The sequence below is a fragment of the Giraffa tippelskirchi genome, chromosome 10 (genome assembly GCF_054371585.1).
Source record: "Giraffa tippelskirchi isolate mGirTip1 chromosome 10, T2T-mGirTip1v1.2.pri, whole genome shotgun sequence".
In the NCBI taxonomy this organism is placed as follows: Eukaryota; Metazoa; Chordata; class Mammalia; order Artiodactyla; family Giraffidae; genus Giraffa; species Giraffa tippelskirchi.
The window spans coordinates 158,599,754-158,624,497 of NC_137284.1; the positions used below are offsets into that span (position 1 = coordinate 158,599,754).

At 44.0% G+C, this 24,744-nt stretch overlaps 1 protein-coding gene across 3 annotated transcripts in view; it reads left to right on the forward strand.

The window, feature by feature from the left end:
* The window catches only part of DPP6 (dipeptidyl peptidase like 6), a 774,296-nt gene that overhangs the window by 395,754 nt on the left and 353,798 nt on the right, over positions 1-24,744 (forward strand). For all 3 annotated transcript variants that reach the window (XM_081537115.1, XM_081537116.1, XM_081537117.1), the window contains one exon: positions 20,225-20,339. In XM_081537115.1, coding sequence (XP_081393241.1) covers positions 20,225-20,339 — 115 coding nt within the window. The remainder of the gene's footprint in view (positions 1-20,224; positions 20,340-24,744) is intronic.

Below are 24,744 nucleotides of genomic sequence, written 5' to 3' on the forward strand. Positions count from 1 at the left end.
TATCTGACTTCATTTAGTATAATGATCTCTAGGTCCATCCATGTTGGTGCAAGTGGCATTAGTTTGTTCTTTTTTAATCTGTTGACAAATCTGAAGCCATGCGCAAAGATGGGCAGGGATGAAGCTTGCAGGGTCAGAGGGCAGCCTTCCAAGACACAGAGCAGGGTGGAGAAGGGGACAGAATGAAGTTGGGAAGGGACAAAAGGGCCCTTGAACTCTTCCTTTGGAAGACAAGAAGGGTAAAGCACATTGGAGATGAAGTAGCCTTGCCTCTGGTGGGACTGGAGACCCTGAGCTGAACGTTTAAAAATCTGGTCCCTATCTCCTGATGGCAGCTTGAACCAATTTTCTTATACCAATTTTGAGGAATTCTTAGATTAGTTTTAAGGAAACTTGCTAAACCAGTTTACCTTGCTAAACCAATTTATATGATGCGAAGCTCTTCTGAATACTGGTTCTCATACCTTTGTCATTATAAACATCACCTGTATGGATAGTAAAACAACTGCTCTCTGCTCGAAACCCCAGAGACTTCAGTTCAAGAGGGTTCAGAGGGCCCAGGAATCTGCATTTTGACATCACATCCAGGGGTGCTAAGCAGTTCTGCAGCAGCACTTTGAGAAATACACTCAGTAGTTTCAAATAGTCTTTCTCATCATGTCAACTTGTTTCTGTCATTTGTTTCTGTCCTAGGGACTAAATCATTATTATTTCTTTTGTCCAAACATCTTTGGATGGCTATATTTGGAGACTAATTAAGTTCTGGCCTAGGCCATTTTTTCTTCAGATAAGTAGACTAATTATCTTGACATTTCCTTGTAGATCCAATTTTCCAGCAAAACGTTCACTGTTTGTTTCCCTGTAAGCTCCCCGAAAGGTCTCTTCATCTGTTACATAACATCCAAAGTAAAACAAATATTTCTGGTTTTCCTTTCACGTTGTGTATGTCATGGTTAAACCCAGGCCTCGTGGGTCTCCTGAATATGTCAGAAATTGTGGTTATTTTTGAAAAAATCAGTTTTACCTGTAACAACAATAATGGTATCCTTAACGTTTAAGTGCAGACTTTAAAAAAATTGATTCGTAATGTTATAGCCACGATCTCTGGGAAACAAGCTCACTCAGAAGGACGATGCAGATAGTGAAGTGCAGTTTATTACACTGGCGGGCCCAAGGCAGAGTCTCCTCTTAGCCAAGGACCCCGACCAGCATTTGTGAAAATCTTTTATACCCCATGTGTATACCCCGACCAGCATTTGTGAAAATCTTTTATACCCCATGTGTATACCCCATGTGTCTGAACCCACCACCCCAATTTCCTTGTGACTTACATAAACAAAGGAAAGGTAAATACAATCACAATAACCCCATTATGTGTTCAAACAATCAATTATCAATAAGCCCGAGGTGACAGAAAAAATTTATGACCTGTCTGACAGAAAAAATTTATGACCTGTCGGGGAGGTAGGGGAATTAGTGTATGTTTTCTTTTAGGTGATGAGTAACCTGCATACAATCTTCAAGGTTCCCCTGTCCGGAGGGGGTCTTATCCTTCTATTGTTGTTTCCACAAGCACTAAGCACAGAGTTCAGAGTCCATTAGAGAGGTGGCGGAACATGATCAGCACAGGAACATGATCAGCACAAACCGGCCTAAGATGGAGTCCAGGCCCCATGAATTCCTTCTTCAGTAAAAAAATGACTTGAAATGGATTGATCAAATTAAAATAAAAATGAACAATGTGAATTTGGTTTAAATTATAAGCTCACCTGGGTTGTTCTTGATGCATGTAGCTTGAGGTTTCTAGAAATCGTTTGGGGATGCAGCATGCAAATAGCTGCTGAAATGTTGCAGAAACCAGTAGTTGAGAAACCAAGCAGCACACTCAGAGAGCTGGAGACTCGCGTTTATTACTCCGGGGCCAGAGAAGTTCACCCTCCAAGCTCTGAGCCCCGAACAAGGAGGTTACCGAGTTTTTATAGACAGACTGTAGTGGGCAACAGTAGCTGCTAATAGGCTGGTTTAAACTAAAGGGTTTCTCGGGCACACAGGGAACAGTGGTCAAGGTGGGCAGGGGTTGCCTGACCTTTACACGGACAGGCATGATTAAGCAGGTTTGCAGGGGCTGGGCGAGTGCAAAGAGCAGGACAAGGGTGAGTGAGATAAACTCCACTTCCTAGTATTCCAAGTCCCCACTTTCTGAGACTACATGACCTACGTGATCCAGACCTTCATGCAAGGGGCAGGCTGATTTACAGAGGCAGAAGGAGCAGGAGGTGATGTAAGATTTTAACTTTTCCTCTTCATTAAAAGCAAACAAAACCCAGCAAACAGAAGCAACCACCATAACCTGTGTTCCCTCTGTGTTGCTCTTGCAGAGGCGTAGTTTTGCACCCAGAAGCAGGGGCATCCGCAGATCGTTGGATGCGTCTCCTGTCTGCCCCACTCGGGTCCAGACTGGCCCCTTCCAGCTGGCTCTTCTGTCTTTGGTCTTTGGTGTCACCAAGTGCTTCTCACCCTCCCAGGGCCTGAGGTTTTCTTCTGTTTTTCCCTTCGGCGCATTTTAAGTTTTTTTCTTCGTATTTCTTCTTGACCTTTTGCTTGAGCTGCTCCCTGTGCTGGGCTGAGTGTTACTGAGATTCCCGTTTTCTAATCAGGGCACTTCATCTTCTGCTCTGCAAGCCCAGTGGATCCCCTCTGGGTGTTTGCTTCTCTCCAGCACGTCTGAATTGTGCTTCTTGGACTCTGAAACTTCTTCTTTGTTGTTGCTCTCATGCTCCTGGCTGTGCCAGAGGCAGAGAATTTCATTGAAATCCTGGATTCAATACAAATAGATTTATTTACAAAACAGAAAGAGACTCCAGACAAAACAAATTTATGGTCATCAAAGGGGAAGAGGGGAGGGATAAATTAGGAGTTTGGGATTAACAGATACACACTCAGTTCTGTTCAGTTCAGTCGCTCAGTCGTGTTCAACACTTTGTGACCCCATGGACCGCAGCACGCCAGCCTTCCCTGTCCATCACTGACTCCTGGAGCTTGCTCAAACTCATGTCCATTGAGTCAGCGATGCCATCCAACCATCTCATCCTCTATCATCCCCTTCTGCCTTCAGTCTTTCCCAGCATCGGGGTCTTTTCCAAAGAGTCAGCTCTTCGCATCAGGTGGCCAAAGTATTGGAGCTTCAGCTTCAGCATCAGTCCTTCCAATGAATATCCAAGACTACTGAATACACACTACTATATATAAAAATAGGTAACCAACAAGGTCCTACTGTACAGCACAGGACAGGGAACTATACTCAATATTTTGCAATAACCTTTGAGGGGAAAGAGCTTTCCTGGTGGCTCAGCTAGTAAAGAATCTGCCTGCAATGCAGGAGACCCCGGTTCAATTCCTGGGTTGGGAAGATACCCTGGAGAAGGGATAGGCTACCCACTCCAATATTCTCTGGCTTCCCTGGTGGCTCAGACAGTAAAGACTCCACCTGCAATGCTGGAGACCTGGGTTCAATCCCTGGGTCGGGAAGATCCCCTGGAGGAGGGCATGGCAACCCACTCCAGTATTCTTGCCTGGCGAATCCCCATGGACAGAGGAGCCTGGTGGACTGCAGTCCATTGGCTTGCAAAGAGTCAGACATGATTGAGCGACTAAGCAGCAGCAGCATGAGGGAAAAAGACTCTGAAAAAAGTATGGATATATGTGTGTGTATAACTGAATCACTCTGCTGTACATCTGAAACTAACAGAATATGGTAAGTCAGCTATACTTCAATTATAAAAAAGAAAATCATTCTAAATATAGCAGTGTGTACCAGACCTTCCCAAAGTCCCTAACTATCTCTTCCCCACTGGTAAACATAAGTTTATTTTCTTAGTCTGTTAGTCCCTTTCTGTTTCATAAGTAAGTTCATTTGCATAATTTCTTTTTAGATTTCCACATATAAGGATGTCGTACGCTTTTTTTTATCTGTTCCTCTGTCAATGGACATTTACGTTGTTTCCATGTCTTGACTGTTGTAAATAGTGCTGCAGTGAACACTAGAGTGCATATATCCTTTTGTAGCGTGTTTTTCTCTGGATATATGCCCAGGAGTGGGATTGCAGGGTCCTATGGTAGCTCTGTTTTTAGTTTTTCGAGGAATTCCCTTACCGTTCGCCATAGTGGCTGCACCGGTTTACATTCCCACCAAGAGAGCAGGAGGGCGCCCTTCCCTCCACGTTTCCATCCCCCCCGAGAGAGCAGGAGTGCACCCTTCCCTCCACGTTTCCATCCCCCCCGAGAGAGCAGGAGTGCACCCTTCCCTCCACGTTTCCATCCCCCCCCCCCCGAGAGAGCAGGAGGGCGCCCTTCTCTCCACGTTTCCATCCCCCACCCCGAGAGAGCAGGAGTGCACCCTTCCCTCCACGTTTCCATCCCCCCCCCCCGAGAGAGCAGGAGTGCACCCTTCTCTCCACGTTTCCATCCCCCCCGAGAGAGCAGGAGTGCACCCTTCTCTCCACGTTTCCATCCCCCCCCCCGAGAGAGCAGGAGGGCACCCTTCCCTCCACGTTTCCATCCTCCCCGAGAGAGCAGGAGTGCACCCTTCTCTCCACGTTTCCATCCCCCCCCCCGAGAGAGCAGGAGGGCACCCTTCCCTCCACGTTTCCATCCCCCCCCCCCGAGAGAGCAGGAGTGCACCCTTCCCTCCACGTTTCCATCCCCCCCGAGAGAGCAGGAGGGCGCCCTCTCTCCACGGCCTCTTCATCATTTGTTTGTTAATTGTTTGACGATAGCCATTCCGACTGATGTGAGGTGCTATCTCGTAGTTTTGATTTGCGTTTCTCTAATAACTGGCAGTGTTGAACATCTTTTCGTGTGCCCATTGGCCTTCTGAATGTCCTGTTTGGAGACATGTCTGTTCAGGTCTTCTGGCCATTTTCAGGGACCTACTGCACAGCGCATGGAGCACTGCTCAGTGTAACGTGGCAGGCTGGATGGGAGGGGGCTTTGGGTGAGCTTTGTGCTTAGTTGCTCAGTTGAGTCCGACTCTTTGCGACTGCATGGACTGTAGCCCGCCAGGCTCTTACGTCCATTGGGGATTCTCTAGGCAAGAACACTGGCGTGGGTAGCCATGCCCTCCTCCAGGGAATCTTCCCGACCCCGGGATCAGGGATCGAGCCTGGGTCTCCAGCATTGCAGGTGCATCCTTTACCTTCTGAGCCACCAGGGAAGCCCTGGGGGGAAAGGATGCATGGGTCTGTATGGCTGAGCCCCTTCGAGGTTCCCCTGAAAATACCGCAGCGTTGCTAATTGGCCATACCCCAATTCAAAATAGCAAGGTCAAAGGTGGGACAAAATAAAATAAGATTAGCATCTGAGTGGAAAAAAGACTCACATCTACTAAAATATGTGTCAATAAATGATATACTTTTTATGTAGAAATATTTGAAGAACTCACAATGTCCTTTTCATTTGAATAAACTGTTGAATTTTTTTTTTTGAAGAAAAAGATCAATCACTCAATCCATGCTGGATTCAGGGGGCCTTGACTGTGTGAGGGAGGTGGTGGTGGGGCCTCATGGGAGCAGCAGAGGCAGGAAGAGGGGGGGTCCTGCCATCCTCTGAGCGATCCTATGAGTCCCTCCCATGGACTGTGGGGGGCAGGACCTGCTCCGCTGACTTCACTGGTGGGGATTTCCCTTCTCAGCCCCGTCGCCAGCTCAGTGACCTAGGACCACACAGAGCAGTGCTTTCTGCTCTGGGCCACTCACGTTCCTTGGGCAGTTATTGGCCAATTATTACCTTTGTTGTGCCGTCTATGAAGGACTCACTAAGATCGGAGTATAAGGAAATGAGCCGGCAGAGCAGAAATAGGGGTGTGTCTGCAACAGGCCGACTTGACAGGTATTGATGGACATGTGTCAGTCGCTAGATGTTATTTAAAACTTGTTCTTGCCATCTTAAAAGTCATCTGTTGTCCTCTCGAATATGAAAAATACAAGGGTTAGAAAGCTGTTCTTACCATCCTGAGATGCACACACTGCTGATTCTTTAATTCGTTGCTACCTTCTACTTATAGTCAATGGTCCATGGTACATAAAAGAAAATTTATGTCAGTGCTGTTCATGGTGAATAAATATTAGAAAGAAAATACATTTAGACAATAGACTAGGGCCCTGTAACGAGAGGTCCTGTGGTCGAGTTTGTGTGGTTTATTTTCTCTCAATAATTGTAATAGTTGTTATGTGGGTATTTTCCTTTTGTGGGTACTTGTTTCCAGCTTGGCCTGGTATTTGATATATTTTAACGCACAATGGAAGTAACCAGTGCTGGTCCTTCTTGGTGTACTTTTTCTGATGTCAATAAATAAATCAAATAAGTAATTAATGCCTTCCTTCTTCTAGAAGTTATTCTTCTATAGTTCTGTTATTCTTCTAAGTTATCCTTCTACTTCTTCTATACAGTCCATGGAATTCTCCAGGCCAGAACACTAGAGTGGGTGGCCTTTCCCTTCTCCAGGGGATCTTCCCAACCCAGGGATCGAACCCAGGTCTCCCACATTGCACGCGGATTCTTTACCAGCTGAGCCACCAGGGAAGCCCAGAAGTTATTACAAGTGGCTTATAGAATCCTTCTCTAACTTCTCATTGCATTTTGGATTCAACCCAAAATACATGGCATCGTCTGCAAAGCGGGCCATGTTTTGTCTTCACCTTCCGTTCAGCTTCATCCTAGATCCCGCACGCCAGGTAACTGAGCCCCACTGAGCACAGGCTCACACCCTCTGCACTGAGTTTTCTCCACGTGGGTAACCTTCCCAGGTAGTCACCTGACTAGTCCCTGCACATCCTTCAACTCTCAAATGTCACTTCCTTGGAGAGCTGTTGCCTGCCACCTCACCCTGCCTCCCATCATTAGGTCCCTCATAGCCCTTGTCTTTCTGCTCATCGTCTTTGTCCCCAGGGTCATTTCCTTGGCCTGATGTCCCTTCCTACCAGGTGTGAGCTCCGGGAAGTATCTCCTTACTTCACTCGTGACCAGTGCTTCTGTCCCAAGGCTGTCACACACTGTGCATGGTCCCCTTTTGCACCGTGAAATACTGTAATGTAAACTAGATAACGTGAAGCGCATAGCTGAACGACAAGTGTGCCTGAAACAGCCCTATAACCTCCATCTGGGTCAGAAGAGAGTCCGTCTAGGCCTCCCCAGACTGCTGCCTTTCATCTTCCCCTCTCCCACTGTGACTCTGCTCCCTCCCCTAAGTTATACAGCATCCTCAATTTAATGGAAATTCCTTTCTTGCCCAATATTGAACAGTTTTTGTTGTGGAGTTGCTAAGTTATGTCCAACTCTTTGCAACTCCCACTGATGCTTTTGAACTGTGGTGTTGGAGAAGACTCTTGTGAGTCCCCTGACTGCAGGGAGATCAAACCAGTCAATCCTGAAGGAAATCAATCCTGAATATTCATTTGAAGAACTGATGCTGAAACTGAAACGCCAGTACTTTGGCCACCTGATGTGAAGAGCTGTTTCATTGGAAAAGACTGTGATGATGGGAAAGATTGATGGCAGGAGGAGAAGGGGATGAAAGAGGATGAGATGGTTGGATGGCATCACCAACTCAGTAGACATGAGTTTGAGCAAGCTCTGGGAGATGTTGAAGAACAGGGAAGCCTGGTGTGCTGCAGTCCATGGAGTCGCAAACAGTTGGACAGGACTGAGCCACTGAACAATGCTAAGTTGTGTCTGACTCTTTACGACCCCGTGGACTGTAGCCCACCAGGCTCCTCTGTCTGTGGGATTTCCCACGCAAGAATACTGGAGTGGGTTGCCATTTCCTGCTCCAGGGGATCTTCCCGACCCAGAGACCAAACCTGCGTCTTCCGCATTGGCAGGCAGATTATTCACTGCTGAGCCACAAGGGAATGAAATTATTCAGTGTATATTCCTTAGTGTCTTTTCCATTTCACTCCCAGCTCTATTTGTGATCTTCCTCAGGGCACTGCATGTAGTAGAAGGTTGGTATTTCCATTGCGGTATAACATTTCATTATGTGGAATACACCCTGTGGTTGGCAAAATAATCATCTCCCCCCACCCCAGAGATGTCCTCATCCCAAACGTACGGACCTGTAGACGCGTTAGTTTACACAGCAAAAGGGGTGAAAGTGGCAGATGGAATTAAATGGTTTACCAGTTGTATCCCTGTGGTTCACAATTTCTCTGATGCTATATGCCTTTCTGTTAGACTGAATTACATGATAATGCTGCCGTAGTCCATTCTCTTTTTCTTAACTGACGTATAGTTGATTTACAATCTTGTGCTAGTTTTAAGGTGTACAGCCAAGTGAATCAGTTATACAGATACACATATGTACTCTTCTGTTCGTTTTTTTTCCCCCATACTACAGAGTGTTGAGTAGGTAGAGTTCTCTATGCTCTACTGTGGGTCCTTATTAGTTATCTGTTTTATGCATAAGAGGATGTATATGTCAATCCCAGTCTCCCAATTTATCCCTCCCCCCTCTTACCCCTTGGTAACCATAAGTTTGTTTTCTACATCTGTAATTTATAGACCATTCTTGATTATAAAAATAGCTGTTGCACGTGGAGCAACTGGAAAGAGCCATTTTAAGCCCGTTGTTGTTGTTCAGTCTTTAAATTGTGTACTACTCCTTGCAACCTCCCATGGACGGCAGCACACCAGGCTTCCCTGTCCTCCACTATCTCCTGGAGTTTGCTCAAGTTCATGTCCATTGAGCCAGTGATACTATCTAACTATCTCATCCTCTGTTGCCCCCTTCTTCTCTTGCTGTCCATCATTCCCAGCATCAGGGTCTTTTCCAATGAGTTGGCTCTTCACAACAACAACAGCATAGTCAATACCTCGGGACAGCCCGCCCTCTCAAGACACTCATGATCGCTGTCGTGCCAGCTGTCTTGGCTGCATTTGCTTCAACTTGAATTACTCACCTCCTGTCACGGAGGGGGCACACTCCAGCACGTGACAATTGCAAGTGTGGATTCTTGGGGATCTGTGAAGGTAATTGCTGAATTTCACTCAGCATTTCCCTGGAAAAAATAACTATTCATACTTATGGAAGAGCTGGTCTTTTCAAAGAAAGTTACACATCCAATTAGCAAATTCGATATTTTGATATTATACACCAAGCATGTAGTGAAAATTTTCACCTCATTTTCAAGTGTGGGTTTAGCCATAAGATACTCCACACAGGGGAGCTGTGACTTGGGTCATGAGCACAGAACGTCTTCTGAAAACCCAGTGCCGACGGGATGATGGGCTGCTGGGCGGGGGGTCTTTACATGACGTGTGTCAGCTTCTTTGTCCCCAAGTTTCAGGAATCGGCTCAGGCTAGATAAGTAAAATAGAAGTAAAATATTTCATGAAGAAATAGGAGTGTGCTGATAAGTCTAAGGGAAAAATTTATTCAGGCCTCAGGAGAAAAATTAGGTTAAGAAATTCAAAACCAGGAGGGACGCTTCTCTCTCTCGGTTTCTTGTCTCTTCGTGTCTAATTCATTCCTCGTGTTCTGTCAGCCTGCTTCTGTCCGTCAGAATCCACATGCCGTATGGGAGTAGACACTCCCCACCCCCATGCCTCCTCCGCTCTCGTGTTTCATGACAAAGGCAGGAATAAATCGGAATATTGTTAGAGTCCAAGCTCGTAGTGCTTGCCACAGGACAGGTCAGTAATTCGGGAAGCCAGTTGCTGGGGAAAGGCGTGAAAGTGAAAGTCGCTCAGTCATGTCTGACTCTTTGCAACCCCATGGACTATACAGTTCATGGACTTCTCCAGGCCAGAATACTGGAGTGGGTAGTCTTTCCCTTCTCCAGGGCATCTTCCCAACCCAGGAATCGAACCGGGGTCTCCTGCATTGCAGGCGGATTCCGACTTTATTGGAAAACCAATTGATCAAGAAGATCAGGAACTAGTGTTCCAAAGAACCATCGTGCCTGAGACAGAATTCAGGATTCTTCTACATTGAAAGGGGAGGGAGTAAAGTCAGACATTTCCTGGTTCTGGTCAGCCTCCTGAGGGGATGTGTTAATCTCTTCCTTCCTGTGGTCATCCACAGATGGGCTGGTAGGATGTTTCCTGTGAGCTAAACAGAGGCATTTAAGCATCTTGCTCATTACCTGCAAGGCAAGGCTCCCAGAGATGGGCCACTATGTAGAGTTTAAGCTTATAGGCAACATCCTTTCAGCGATGAACTTGTAAGAGAATACAGAGATTCTTCCCTATTCCAGTAGTTTAAACCCATCCCTAAAATCCTGCAGCAGAATTCTGACCCAGGTTGGGCCAGTCACTTGTGGCTGGGGCGGGGCGTGGTGGGGTACAGGGTGGTTGAGAGAGCACCATGGGTGGGGGAGAGGGCAACTGGGATGATTTCTCAAGAGGAGTCCATGTACCTCAACAGACGACTGTATGGGTGGGCAAGCCCTTTTGAAAAATTAAGCTAAATTATTTTAATCTCTGTCATTAAACTGCTGGTGATTCTTGTCTTTGAGACTTGTTTGTTATTTAATAGTGAATGACAGCCTGCAGGAATTTTTGACATCAGGAAGTGAGGTGTTGAGTTTGCTTAAAGGCTGCCCAGTGTAGGAAACTTGTTTCAAAATTGCCTGTGGGTTTCAGTGAGTCAAGACAAAGGCAGACATTATCTATGAGGTGTTGAGTTTGCTTAAAGGCTGCCCAGTGTAGGAAACTTGTTTCAAAATTGCCTGTGGGTTTCAGTGAGTCAAGACAAAGGCAGACATTATCTAAAGATGCTTTTAAGACGTCATTATCATACACAGCAATGTGAGATACAAATGCTCAATTTTAAATTCTGCAGCTTAATTTCATAGCCATATGTTTTACTGAAAGAGGTTTCTCTTGGGCATGATATATTGTGAAATTTCTTCTGACCTTGATCGGGTCATAGTGCTCTTACTTTTGTGATTTATGGAGCAACATGATACCTTTAAAACAGTCTGTCAAAACAGGTCCAAGTCAGACTGAGCTGTGAAGGTTGGAATGTTGCCAGCCAAAATCTTGGCCTTCTCTGCCGACCGAAGCTGAATGAAAAAAGCAGAGAGTTTGGGGGAAATAGAAAGGTGGCTTTTATTCTCAGCTGGCTGAGAGTGGAACACAGTGGTCTTATGTCTCAAGAACTGTGCCCTGCAGCCATGAGGAGTCTAGGGGCTTATATATGGCAAGGGCTCCTAGTCAGGAGTCGGTGATGAGGAACAAAGGGGACAGGACCTCGATTTCTTCCTCTTGCGTTGTTTCAAAGACAGTGGTACACTGGCATCAGTAGCCCAGTCATAGCGCCTGGTAGTGTGGTGGCTCTGCGGCCTTCTTTCTGATGTGTAACTACAAGAGGAAGCATGTTGTCAGGGTAAACACTAGATAGGGATGTATTTAGCATAGAGTCAAAGGAGAAAATGTGAATTGTAGCTCCTGCAGAGTTAGGGGGCAGGAAAGCAGACTTAGTTACAGACATGCAGAGTTAGGAGCAGTTAAAGTTAAAAAAGAAAAAAAAAATGGACTTCCCTGGTGGCTCAGATGGTAAAGAAGCTGCTTGCAATGCGGTAGACCCGGGTTTGATTCCTGGGTCAGGAAGATCCCCTGGAGAAGGGAATGGCAACCCACTCCAGTATTCTTGCCTGGAGAATCCCATGGACAGAAGAGCCTGGTGGGCTATGGTCCATGAGGCTTTAAAAACTAGAAATGTTTAGGCCTGCTCACTGTTTTCTTTGTCTTCTTTGTTCTCAGAGAAGGGAAAAAGAAAAACTCAGTCCTCTTTTTTTCCTTTTCACCGCAACAGGAATAACTTAACGTTTTGAATTAATTTCATAAAGAAGCTGTCAGACACTGTCAGTTAAACTAAAGAGCATAAAATTATTTCAGCTCTGTTGTTGAATTTGTGGGTAAGAAAAATGAAGAAGAAATTTTTAGAGACAGATAGTTACAGTCAATATTTTGCCTGTTTTTTCTTCTTCATCTAGGAGAACTTGCAGGATAGGGGCTCGCTCTGCAGATAGTGTTGCTGAGCTGCAGGAACAGGTCGCGCGTGCGCGCTTCGTCGCTCAGTCGTGTCCAGTTCTTTGGTGCCCCATGTGCTGTCGCCCGCCAGGCTCCTCTGCCCATGGGATTCTCCAGGCAAGAATACTGGAGTGGGTAGCCTTGCCATCCTCCGGGGGATCTTCCCCGCCCAGGGATCGAACCCAGGTCTCCCGCATTGCAGGTGGATTCTTTACCGACTGAGCCACCAGGGAAGCCCGGGTGGATGAGGATGACAGCTGCTCTGATAGTGGTGGATTTGACTTTAAAGTGCTGTGCCCTCAGACAGCAATGCTATGGTAAAGTCATGTTATGTCAAATAGTCAACTTCAGAATTTCCAAGTTCATAGGAGAAAAGGAGAGTGGATCCCAGCTCAGTCCATAAGGCTGACCGAGAACGTGGGGGAGGACGCAGAACAGCCTAAGGATTGACGTGTCCGTGTAGTCCAAAGGAAGATGATGAAGAGAGAGTGTCCAAGGGAAGGGGGCCACCTGACTGTGGGTCAGATACCCAGGGCATGACAGCTCCTCTCTGTCACTAGGACGACGACGATTCATAATGAGCCATCAGTCCTAGAAAGAAGGGCCTGTCAACCAAATGTAACCTCAAATTAGTGAAGTCAGCAGAAGCCTTTTGAAGGGTAAGACTCCGCCCTCCAATACGAGCCCTGCCCGCTGCTCACATCATTGGATGTTTCTGTCGTTCAGGAGTGTCTGCCAGCCCACCCCAGCCCTGTAGTCAGAGTCACTAGTGGCGTCCGTGTTGATCAGGATCTCGTGGCCACAGCACTCACCCATCCGTCACACTCACAACGAGCAAGAGCACCCGGAGTGCTCAGAAGACACACGTGAGCTGTCATGGGAGCGGGTGTTTCAGGGAGTGGAGAGCCCCCCTTGTGAAGGGCGCCTGGTCTCCATGGGGCTGCCCGCCCACATCTACCCTCTGGGGGTGTTTAAACTATCAGTGACCTAAACCTGGATCTAGTAATATCCCACTTTTCATTTCCATTTTGAGAGCCAGAATCAGTCTTCTAGCCTTAGTTTTCTTCCGAAAGCTGCTTGATGATAGAAGATGAGATTGATTAGCTCAAAGGTGGATTATTCTGAGAAAAATAATTGAATTCATGTCCTCCTTCCCTGGTGAGTGGGCCGTCTGGTTGACCTCTCTGCCTTCAGCAGAGGGAAATCAAACATGCAACGGCCAGCTGTCCCATCGCAGCCGGCGAGGCCTGGGCCTCGGCTGTGGACCCTCCCTCCTCCCACCGCCCCCGTCGCTCCTGCACCTGCGGTTTCCTGTGCTCTCCTCTCCTGGGATGGGGAGCTTCTTTAGGACAACTCCTAGCATCCTGCAAAAGTCAGTCTCCAGCCTCATCTCTGTTTTTTAAATATTTTTTTAATGTGGACCATTTTTTTTCCTTTCCATTTCTAAAGTCTTTATTGAATTTTGTTACAGAATTGCTTCTGTTTCATGTTTTGGTTTTTCTGGCTGCCAGCCATGTGGGATCTTAGTCCCTGACCAGGGATTGAACCCACGCCCCCTGCATGGGAAGATGGAGTCTTCCAGGGAAGTCCTTCCAGTCCTACTTCTGCTGGGTGTCCATTTGTCCCTTTAGCCACAGCACATGCAGTGCCTGAGGCGAGGTGGTTATTGCTGCATCACTGTGGTAGAGTCTCTCAGATGCAACCTACATTACCCTACTCCGGGGACCCAACAGAAGTTAGAGTGCTCATTTCCCCTCGGTGGAGCTTCCAGTGTGAAGAGAGTGGATGAAGGAAATGAGGTCTCTGTACCCTTTACCTTCTTTATCCAGTACAGGAAGTTTTGTGTGCTTTTGAGTTTCCCCGTATCTCATGTCAGGTGTTCCCAAGACGTTGTTTGGATCACAGTCAATAGTAGCGCAACACTGATTCAGGTTTCTGTAATGTCTATAAATGGTTACGGGCTTTCAGACACATGTGCATTTATCCTCTGACAGCCGCACTCTAGATTCCTCATCCCCACCCTTCCTGTCTTTTCTCCACCTTGCAGTCTTGGTGTCTCTTTTTAAATAATCACCCCTGAGTTATCATTTGATTCTCTCCTCCTCATCAGAAGGCATGAGGTGTGGTGAAGGTATGTGGAGCTCAGGACAAGATAAGATACTTCAGATTGGGACTTCCCTGGCCATCCAGTGATTTAAGACTCTGCCGTCCCAAAGCAGAGGGCACAGGTTCAGTTCCTGGGTAGGTGTCTAAGGTTCTACATGCTGCTCAGCGTGGTCAAAATAAGTAAAATAAAGAGATGTCAGATTTTCGCACAGAGAGGAGACGGCCTCTATGGCAGACCTTGTGTAGGTGCACAGGTGGTCCCTGCAGGGGTGTCGGCATCCAATGGAGTCTTTTTTGAATCAGTTCACAGGACATGGTGGGGTCTGTAACTATTGTTGTGAACTTGGCAAAGAAAATATCAAGCTCTAATTAGGAACTGCTAAGAAAATAGCACCCTGGAAAGATGAATTTTTTATTTAAAACAACCAAATGACCCAGGAAAGGGTTTAGTTTGGTTTTAGTTCTTTGTTTTCTTTCTGTCTGAGCTAAAAATAAGTATGAGCAACAGTTACGTCACTAGGTACAAGGGAATTGCCAGCCTTAGATGTCAGTTTGCATTAGTCTTTTAGGACTGATTGCTATTTATGGCATAGTTAATGCAATCAGACTTATATTAATGATTTACTTTCTGCATCAATCAACAATTGCATCTCTGACAGATGTGCAGGCAAATTACAAAGTTCCTTCTCATAAAGGCATCTGTAGATTCACTCATCCATCCATTCTGCCCACAGTCCCTGGGTGCTGTGGTGTCCTAGGTTTTGTACCAGGCATTGTGATCATGAACATCAGGACAACTTCCTTGAGTGGCTTGCAGCCTGCAGATGACACAGCATGGAATGCACCATTTAGTAGCATAGTAATGTTAGAGAAGAGCATTTACAAAGTGTTGCATTTGTGTCCGATTGAAAAGAATAATAGACTGCGCCAGTGAAGCCAGTCAAAGCTTCCTGAAATGTCAGAGATGATATTTTAGCTGACAACTAAAGAACGGGAAGGGATTTGCCTGTTGAAATGAGGTTGGAGAGGAATGTCAGGAAAGGGAAGTCAACCATATATGCAAAGCTGCAGAGGGTGTGGGTGGGGTGGGGGTGGGGACAGGGCTGGAGGTGGCTCCAAGAGCAGAGAATGGGGAGGCTTAGCTCACAGGTGGAGGGAAGGAGAGGGAACTATCTTTGTAGTGATGTGTGGAGGGCTTTTTTCTTGAGCACAGAAGCCAAGCTCCTCAGAGAGGGCTCTAAGTGTAGAAGCGGCATATAAATGTGTCCCCATTGCATATCCTCTTCTCTGAATAGCACTGTTGACTGGCATTTTCTATCACCTGCCCAGGGTTAACCCCTTCTCACAACCTGCACCACTGCCTCCTGGGACAAACCTCCATCACCCCTCCTGGTGGGTCCCTTCTGGGCACACCCTTGTTTCCTTATTCTTTGCTCTCCGAGTAGCAGCTCCCCTGGGGGTCTTCTTGGGGGAGTCTGGTTCACACCCTGTGGTGCTCACATGCCTTGCACTTAGAAGAAAAGCCAGAATCTGTGCTGTGGCATCCAGACTCTGCTTTCCTGGCTTCCCACTCCTTCCCTCCTTGCTCAGCATGGTCACCCCACATCCCCGTGGCCCCCTGGCCTCTGTCTCTCTGCCACTGTCCAGACCAGAGCGCACACTGCCTCTTCCTCTACCTGAGTTGCTTGCCCTGGTGTCAGCCTGTGTCTTACTCTGTCCGGAGTGGCTATAACACATCACCACAGACCGGGTGGCTTAAACACAGATTTCTCTCTCATGGTTCCAGGAACTGGAAGTCCAGGGTCAGGGTGCCAGCTGCTGTGTCTGGTGAGGGCTGTCTCCTTGGGTTGCAGACAGCCGCCTTCTCTCTGTGTCCCCACATGGTCTTTCCTCTACGTATGTAGGTGAAGAAAGAGGGGAGGTGGGCTTTCTTGGTGTGTTTGTATATTTGTTGTGTGTCCCCTATCCCTACACTAAGATACAAGGAAGGAATATGGAACAAAAATGAAAGCCGTTGGACTTGTCGAGTTGCTAACAATGCATAACAGGTTCACAGAACAGGGCTGGGCAGAGTAAGCCTTGGATAAATACTGGATGGATGGATGGATGGGAGATTTGTTCACCTTCTTAGGCCAGTGTTTAATTATAAATTAAATTTTATTGGATCTCCACGGTATGCATGTGGTACCAAACAGAACAGGGAATATATTGCAGCCTCATTCTCATCATTCTAGGCAAAAAATACATAATTATATTGAGCAATGCACTACTAAAGCTCAACATTTCAGGGGAAAGTTGCCCTTCTTGAGAAACGGGAACACTTTTGCTCAAATTTTTGATAATTCACTTCCTACAAGTTAAGATGAAGAAGCCTGAATTTGGAATGCCAAATCAGATGCTCAGGTTAGATGTTCACTGTTAATCTGCATTCTAACTCAAAAACCAGATCTGTGTTCTGCTGCTGCTGCTGCTGCTAAGTCGCCTCAGTCGTGTCCGACTCTGTGCTACCCCATAGACGGCAGCCCACCAGGCTCCGCCATCCCTGGGATTCTCCAGGCAGGAATACTGGAGTGGGTTGCCATTTCCTTCTCCAGTGCATGAAAGGGAAAAGTGAAAGTGAAGCTGCTCAGTCATGTCCGACTCTTAGCAACCCCATGGACTGTAGCCTACCAGGCTCCTCCATCCATGGGATTTTCCAGGCAAGAGTACTGGAGTGGGGTGCCATTGCTCATATGCACATACATCAGTACTGGAGAAGAAGATGGAAAAATGAAAACGTTTGTTCTTTTGAACTAGCAAGTTGTTCATGTATTTTTCCTCTTTGTTTCCTATAGTTATTGTAGTGATATTGTTTGTGTAGTTTAAAAAATTACTTTTGAAAATAAAATTTGGAGTTTAATAAGGACGGTCTGCTTTTCTGAAGGTGAAATGACACTGCTTTTTAAATATAAGAGTGTTGCCTGAAAGACAGTGTGATGTATCTGTGCTTAAGAAATGGCATTAATGATCCAGAATCATTTCGCTTAAGTAGACTCTGCTATCAACACCTGTTTGGTTCTATTACTGTGCATTCTTCCATCTAATAATATATACTGAATTGGTTTTCTCTGCAAAATCTTTTCTTAGCCCAGTGAGCATGAAGGAGCAGAGCCTTTGTCCTTTTTCTGAACTGTCTTGACCTTGATTCATTTTCCCACTTGCCGAGCCGTCTCAGCATCTTTCTTTCCCATGCCCTGTGTGACCATAGAAGGTACCCTGTGTTCGAAATTTTCAAGATCTCTCATCTCCACCTTCTTTCCTGGGCTGGCCCTCCTGCATCCTTGCAAGCTGTTCATCCACCCTCCTCACTTTCTGGTGAAACAGCCCATTCTGTCATGAAGCAATGCAAATGGTTAGAAATTCTGAAGTTTTGTTTGTTTGTTTGTTTGACATAATTTTGTCATTGTGAAATTTCCTTTTGATTGCAACTCTGCCTCCTGGAGCTCTGCAGAAGTCTTCTCTCTCTTGCATGTGATAATTCAAATAGACAGAGACTCTAAGTATTTGATTTTTGAGGTTGAACTCTTCCTTTAGCCTTACTTCATATGACATGTTTTGCAGTGTCTCTGTCTTTGGTCCTCTTTATGGACATACTCTGTCCATCATTATCTCTAACAATATTCAGCCCAGACTTGGACACCATACTGTGAGTGTATTTGGGCCAGGGAAAGGTCTACTGGAACATTGCTGCAACATTCACTCAATTGCATTTTTGCAAGTAAATTAGTTATGCTCCTGGCCACTCGAGAAATTGATGCAAAAAAAAATGATGCAAAATAAAAGTCTTAGTTTTTTTTTTTTTTTTAATCTCTGTACACTACTTTAGTTGTTTTTTTTTTTTTTTTTTTTTTTGGTATAAACTTCTACCAGTGCATCTAATATTAATAAATGTGTTTAAAAGAAAATTTCAAATCTGAGATTATTATTAGAAGTAAGATTTAAAAGGTATCCATTGTTTGAACTGATGAAGACAATACCACTAATTTAATTATTCTCTGTCTTGAGAAAGATTGATCTTGAGTATGAAATCGTTCTAGTTTTGGATGTTACTCTGAATTTAATCTGAACGGTATTTGAGAAATGTCCACTTTGGGTCTGTGAGAGATCACACACACTATGATAGTGTAAGGAATGTACTACTGCAAGATATACGCTATTCACATTTTTAGTGAGAATGGCTTATTTCCTCTATAAACTCGGGTAAAATGAAAAGCTGCTCAATCAGTGAGATCTGATCACTTCTCATCATTAGCCAGTGATTTCCTCACATAGAAAACTCTATCCAATAGGAAAGGAGATTGACTCAGTATACCTTTTTGTCATAATTTCATGCTTATGTTTAGTCTTATTTTTAAATGCTGAAAACCACTTTTTAATAGGCAAATTAAGTTCTTGATGGCAAATAAGAATACTGGTCAAAATTTCTAAAAACTGTAGCACTCTTTCCTGCTCAAGTTGTAATGGTCCTCAAACCTAGATGGCCAATGTTAATTAGTTCGAGTCAATTTTTTTCCTAATTCTATAACCTAGATGGATAGTATTAAATAATTGGATGTCGAATGTTAATTATTTGCTGTCCTGTGGTTGAGTGTTGTCTTTATTTTGATTTACAGCCATTTGATACATTCTAATGAACTTTCAGCCTTGGATAAAGGTGTATCTATGCATTGCATCATCTACTTTTTGACACCATCTCCATTCTGCTGCATTTTGACTTGGAGTTGATATGAGTTGCAGTCATGGATACTACATGAGAGAATATTTTGTGATCTATGTATAGACAGTAGTGAGTAGTTCATTTGCAGTGTGGCTTTATGCTTAAATTTGCCCTGGAGAGTTCCAGTTGCTCTTGCATAATTAATAATTATTATTATTGGTATGTAACTATTGTATTTATTATTATTTATTAATATTACCCCCTTTGTCTCTCCAAGGGTCCTAGTTTGGACTGTAAGTTATATAATCATCCTCATTTGAAACTGAAAGTTTGGTCTCAGGAGCCAATATGCTGGATTAATTTCCTAGATTTAGTAAATCTTTATCATTCTTAGCAATGTCTCCAGATCGTCCCTTTCACCCTCAATACCTGCTATAATACAAATACGACTCTGTGGAGGGGAACTAAAAACCTAGAAAAAGGGTAGATGGGTTACCTAGTGAAGTGAGTCCTGGGAAATCTTGAAGCTTTATTTGAGGAGCTGCAGATGGAAGAAGGTACAAGATGGTGAGAAGTAGGGAGACACTGATTAACATTGGCACTTAGTATGTGCTAAACAAATGTTTGAGTTTCACAGCTGAAATAGAAGTTCACAGTGTGGGTGTCAATGAAGAGAAAGATGAGAGAGGTTGAGGCTGGAAAAATTTATCATACCTGGGTTTGATTTGATGGCATTTAATAGGTTGACTATAATGAGAAACTCTGTAGTCATCCTATAATGTCGAATCAAGTGTATTGGGTGGAGAAGCATTAAGTTACAGAAAAGGCTGTAAACATAACATAATATCAGATTCTTCTTGAGACAGAGCTTTGCCATAAGATGAAGGAGGGAGCCCTGGGTCCTTTGGACCCTGAGGCAGAAGGAAGAGAAAGGAATCGATCGTCGCTTCAAGGATGAGAATATACCGGAGCTATTTATTTAATTTTGCTTTGTTGGTTCCTCATTGCTGCGCAGGCTTTTCTCCAGTTGCAGAGAGTGAGGCCCGCTCCCCAGCTTCAGTGCATGGGTCTCTCACTGCGGAGGCTTCTCTCGTTGCAGAGGACGGGCTCTCTAGGGCATGAGGGCCTCAGTGGTCGTGGTCCCGGGCTCTAGAGCGCAGGCTCAATAGCTGCGGCGCGTGGGCTTAGCTGCTCCAAGGCATGTGGGGTAGTCACAAACCGGGGATTGTACCCACGTCGCTTGCGTCTCCTGCATTGGCAGGTGGATTCTTTACCACTAAGCCACCATGGAAGCCTGCACCCGAGTTCTTGATTTGAATGAAGTGTGATTACTTGGATTATTTTAGTTCCTTATTTAACTCACGGGTTTTCTCTTTTGTGCTGTCGTTTCAGGAGCTCGTGGGAAGTAACCCTCCGCAAAGAAACTGGAAAGGAATAGCCATCGCCCTGCTTGTCATCCTGGTCATCTGCTCCTTGATCGTCACCTCGGTGATACTGCTGACACCAGGTACTTAGGGTTATTCCTGGAAAAGCAAGTTGCTGTACAGGAGAGAGGGCATGATTTTACCTCGCGATTTTTTTCTAAGTAACTGCCTACTGTGTAATTTATTTTCCGTCGATTCTAATTCTCATTGTGCCATATGGTAAAATGATGTAATATGCATGCAATGAAAAAGATCCATTGTACATGCTATGAATTTGTTTAGATAATTCTTGACTAGGGTAAATGCTTGGCATGTATTAAAATTCACAAATATTTATTTATACTTGATCAGCTTAAAGACTTTGCACTTATAAATATAATAATTTTATATGTCTCATGGTATTCTTGGGTATTCTATCAATGATGAATTAAAATTATTAAAACAACATATACTAAGTGTGAGCTAAGGATAAGCTACTTGCTAGATACTACTGATGGAATAAAGGAAGCATGAAACAGAATCAGAAATCTCTCAGGGGAGAAAAATGCACAAAAATTGTCAGCAAAAGTCTACAGAAAAAAAAATATAGGCATGGATTATTGAGAATTTCAAATGTAAGTTGTATAGAAGCTGAGAAGAAAGAGAAAAACCTTTATGAGAAAGTTCATGGAGAAAGTCACATGTGAAAGTGGGCTTTCATGGAGAGGTAAGAATTTAGTAGCAGGAGAGTGATGAGATTAGGGCAAGAAGAAAGCCTTTGGCCATAAGACAAACATATGGGGTCATGATAGGAAAACATTATCGCCGTATATAAACTGTGTGTGACTATCCATTCTCCTTGTTGTATTAAGTGTCAACTTGTGTGGACAAAAAGATGTTCCAGTCCTCAATAAATAGACTATACAGGTATTAGACTTTATGGTGGAAAAAATGCATTTTCTGACAGGTACAAAAATTGCGGGCAAATTTTAGGTACGTTTAACTCTAATTTATTGTTGCTGTTGTTGTTGAGTCACTCAGTCATGTCCAACTTTTTGTAACCCCATGGACTATATCATGCCAATCTCTTCTATCCATGAGATTTTCCAGGCAAGAATACTGGATGCTGCTGCTGCTGCTGCTGCTAAGTCACTTCAGTTGTGTCCGACTCTGGGGAATACTGGAGTAGGTTGCTGTTTCCTTGCTGACTAAGTTTGAGAAAGCTCTAAGAGATGGTGAAGGACAGGGAAGCCTGGCGTGCTGCAGTCCGAGGGGTCACAAAGAGTCAGACACAACTGAGCAACTGAACAACAACAAATACTCTGAAACCGAAACTCAATAAAGATATCACAAGAAAAATACAGACTAATATCTTATGAATATAGGTGCAAAAATCATAGCAAAATACTAACAAATTGAACCAAATTACCAGCAACATACAAAAAGGATTATATACCATGACCAAATGGGATTTATCCCAGGAAATAAAATTTGGTTTAGCATAGGAAAAATCAGTGTAGTACACTCAGATTCATAGAATAAAGATGAAAAAACAACTTGATCATCTCAATAGGCACAGAATAAGCATCTGACAAAGTTCAAAATCCCCTCTCTATGAAACACTGAGCAAATGAAGAGTAGAAAGAAACTTTCCCAACCTGAAAAAGAGCATCTGTAAAAAACCCACAGCTAATACTATACTTAACACTGAAATGGTTAACACTGATCCTGCTAACATCAGGTTATCCTTGACAAGGGGAAGAAAAGACATCCAGGTTAGGAAGAAGTAAAACTGTGTCTGTTCATAGATGGCATGAACTGGTGTATAGAAAATCTTAGAGAGTCCACAAACACACAAAAACGTAACTAATAAATGAGTTCAGCCACATTGGAAGATGCAGAATTATACAAAAATTATTTATATTTCTGTACACTAATAATGAGCAATTCAAAATGAAATTTAGAAATGAGTCCACTTACATTAGTTTCAAAGGGAATAAGACACTTAGGAATCAATTTAACAATAAAGATGTAAGGCTTGTGCCCAGAAAACCATGAAACGTAATTGAAAGGAATTAAAGATGTTAGTAAGTGGAAAGATATCCTGTCTTCATGGATTAGAGGATGTACTACTGTTAACACGACAGTACTTCCCAAATTTATCCATAGATTCAACCTACTCCATGTCAAATCCCAACTGGTTTTATTGAAAAAATTGACAAGCCAATACTAAACTTCATAGGAAAATGCAAGGCTCTCAGACCAGCCAAAACAATCTTGAAAAACATTGATTAAAGGACATACATCTATGATATTAAAATTTACACTAAAACTACAGTAGTAAAAGTCTTGTGATACTATCTTTGTTGTTGTTCAGTCACTCAGTCGTGTCTGACTCTTTGTGACCCCATGGACTGAAGCACTCCAGGCTTCCCTGTCATTCACCATCTCCCAGAGTTTGCTCAAACTCATGTCCCTTGAGTCGGTGATGCCATCCAACCATCTCATCCTCTGTCATCCCCTTCTTCTCCTGCCCTCCATCTTTCCCAGCATCAGGTTCTTTTCCAATGAGCCGGCTCTTCCCATCAGGTGGCCAAAGTAATGGAGCTTCAGCTTCAGCATCAGTTCTTCCAATGAATATTCAGGGTTGATTTCCTTTAGGATTGACTGGTTTGATCTCCTTGCAGTCCAAGGGACTCTCAAGAGTCTTTTCCAACACCAAGTTCAAAAGCATCAATTCTTCGGCACTCAGCTTTCTTTATGGTCCAACTCTCACATCCATACATGACTACTGGGAAAACCATAGCTTTAACTAGATGGACCTTTGTTGGTAAAGTAGTGTCTCTGCTTTTTAATATGCTGGCAGGGTTTATCATAGCTTTTCTTCCAAGGAGTAAGTGTCTTTTAATTTCATGGCTGCAATCACCATCTGCAGTGATTTTGGAGCCCAGAAAAATAAAGTCAGCCACTGTTTCCATTGTTTTCCTCATCTGTTTGCCATGAAGTGATGGGACCAGATGCCATGATCTTAGTTTTCTGAATGTTGAGCTTTAAGCCAACTTTTTTACTCTCCTCTTTCACTGTCATCTAGAGGCTCTTTAGTTCTTCTTCGCTTTCTGCCATAAGGTTGATATCATATGCATATCTGAGGTTAATGATATTTCTTCTGACAATCTTGATTCCAGCTTGTGCTTCATCCAGCCCAGCATTTCACATGATGTACTCTGCATATAAGTTAAATAAGCAGGGAGAAGATATACAGCCTTGACGTACTCCTTTCCCAATTTGGAACCAGTCTGTTGTTACATGTCTGGCTCTAACTGTTGCCTCTTGACCTGCATACAGATTTCTCAGGAGGCAGATAAGGTGGTCTGGTATTCCCATCTCTTTAAGAATTTTCCACAGTTTGTTGTGATCCACACAATCAAAGGCTTTGGCATAGTCAATAAAGCAGTAGATGTTTTTCTGGAACTCTCTTGCTTTTTAATGATCCAGCGGATGTTGGCAATTTGTTCTCTGGTTCCTCTGCCTTTTCTAAATCCAGTTTGAATATCTGAAAGTTCTCGGTTCACGTACTGTTGAAACCTGGCTTGGAGTATTTTGAGCATTACTTTACTAGCGTGTGAAATGAGTGCAATTGTGTGGTAGTTTGAACATTCTTTGCCATTGCCTTTCTTTGGGATTGGAATGAAAACTGACCTTTTCCAGTCCTGTGGCCACTGTTGAGTTTTCCAAATTTGCTGGCATATTGAGTGGAGCACTTTCACAGCATCATCTTTTAGGATTTGAAATAGATCAGCTGGAATTCCATCACCTCCGCTAGCTTTGTTCGTAGTGATGCTTCCTAAGGCCCTCTTGACTTCGCACTCCAAGATCTCTGGCTCTAGGTGAGTGATCACAGCATAGTGATTATCTGGGTCATGAAGATCTTTTTTGTATAGTTCTTCTGTGTATTCTTGCCACCTCTTCTTAATATCTCCTGCTTCTGTTAGGTCCCTACTGTTTCTGTCCTTTATTGTGCCTATTTTTGCATTGAACGTTCCCTTGGTATCTCTAATTTTCTTGAAGAGATCTCTAGTCTTTCCCATTCTATTGTTTTCCTCTATTTGCATTGTTCACTTAGGAAGGCTTTCTTATCTCTCCTTGCTATTCTTCAGTATAGATATATAGATCGATGGATTATAATTTAGAGTTCAAATATAAAGCCATATGGCTACAGTCATTTTCAACAAGGGTGCTTAGACCATTTACAGTCATTTTGACAAATGGTGCTGGTACAATTGGGTGTCCACATGCAAAGAATGAATTTGAACTCTGACATCTACTGTGTATAGAAATTAACTCAGTGTGGATGAACAGCCTAAATATAAGAGCCAGAGCTATGAAACTCTCAGAAGCAAACAGGGGTAAATCTTTTAACTTTTGTATTAGGAAACCATCAGATATGACACCAAAAGCACAAGCAACCAAAGGAAAAAATAGGTAACACTTCTATCAACATAAAAATAT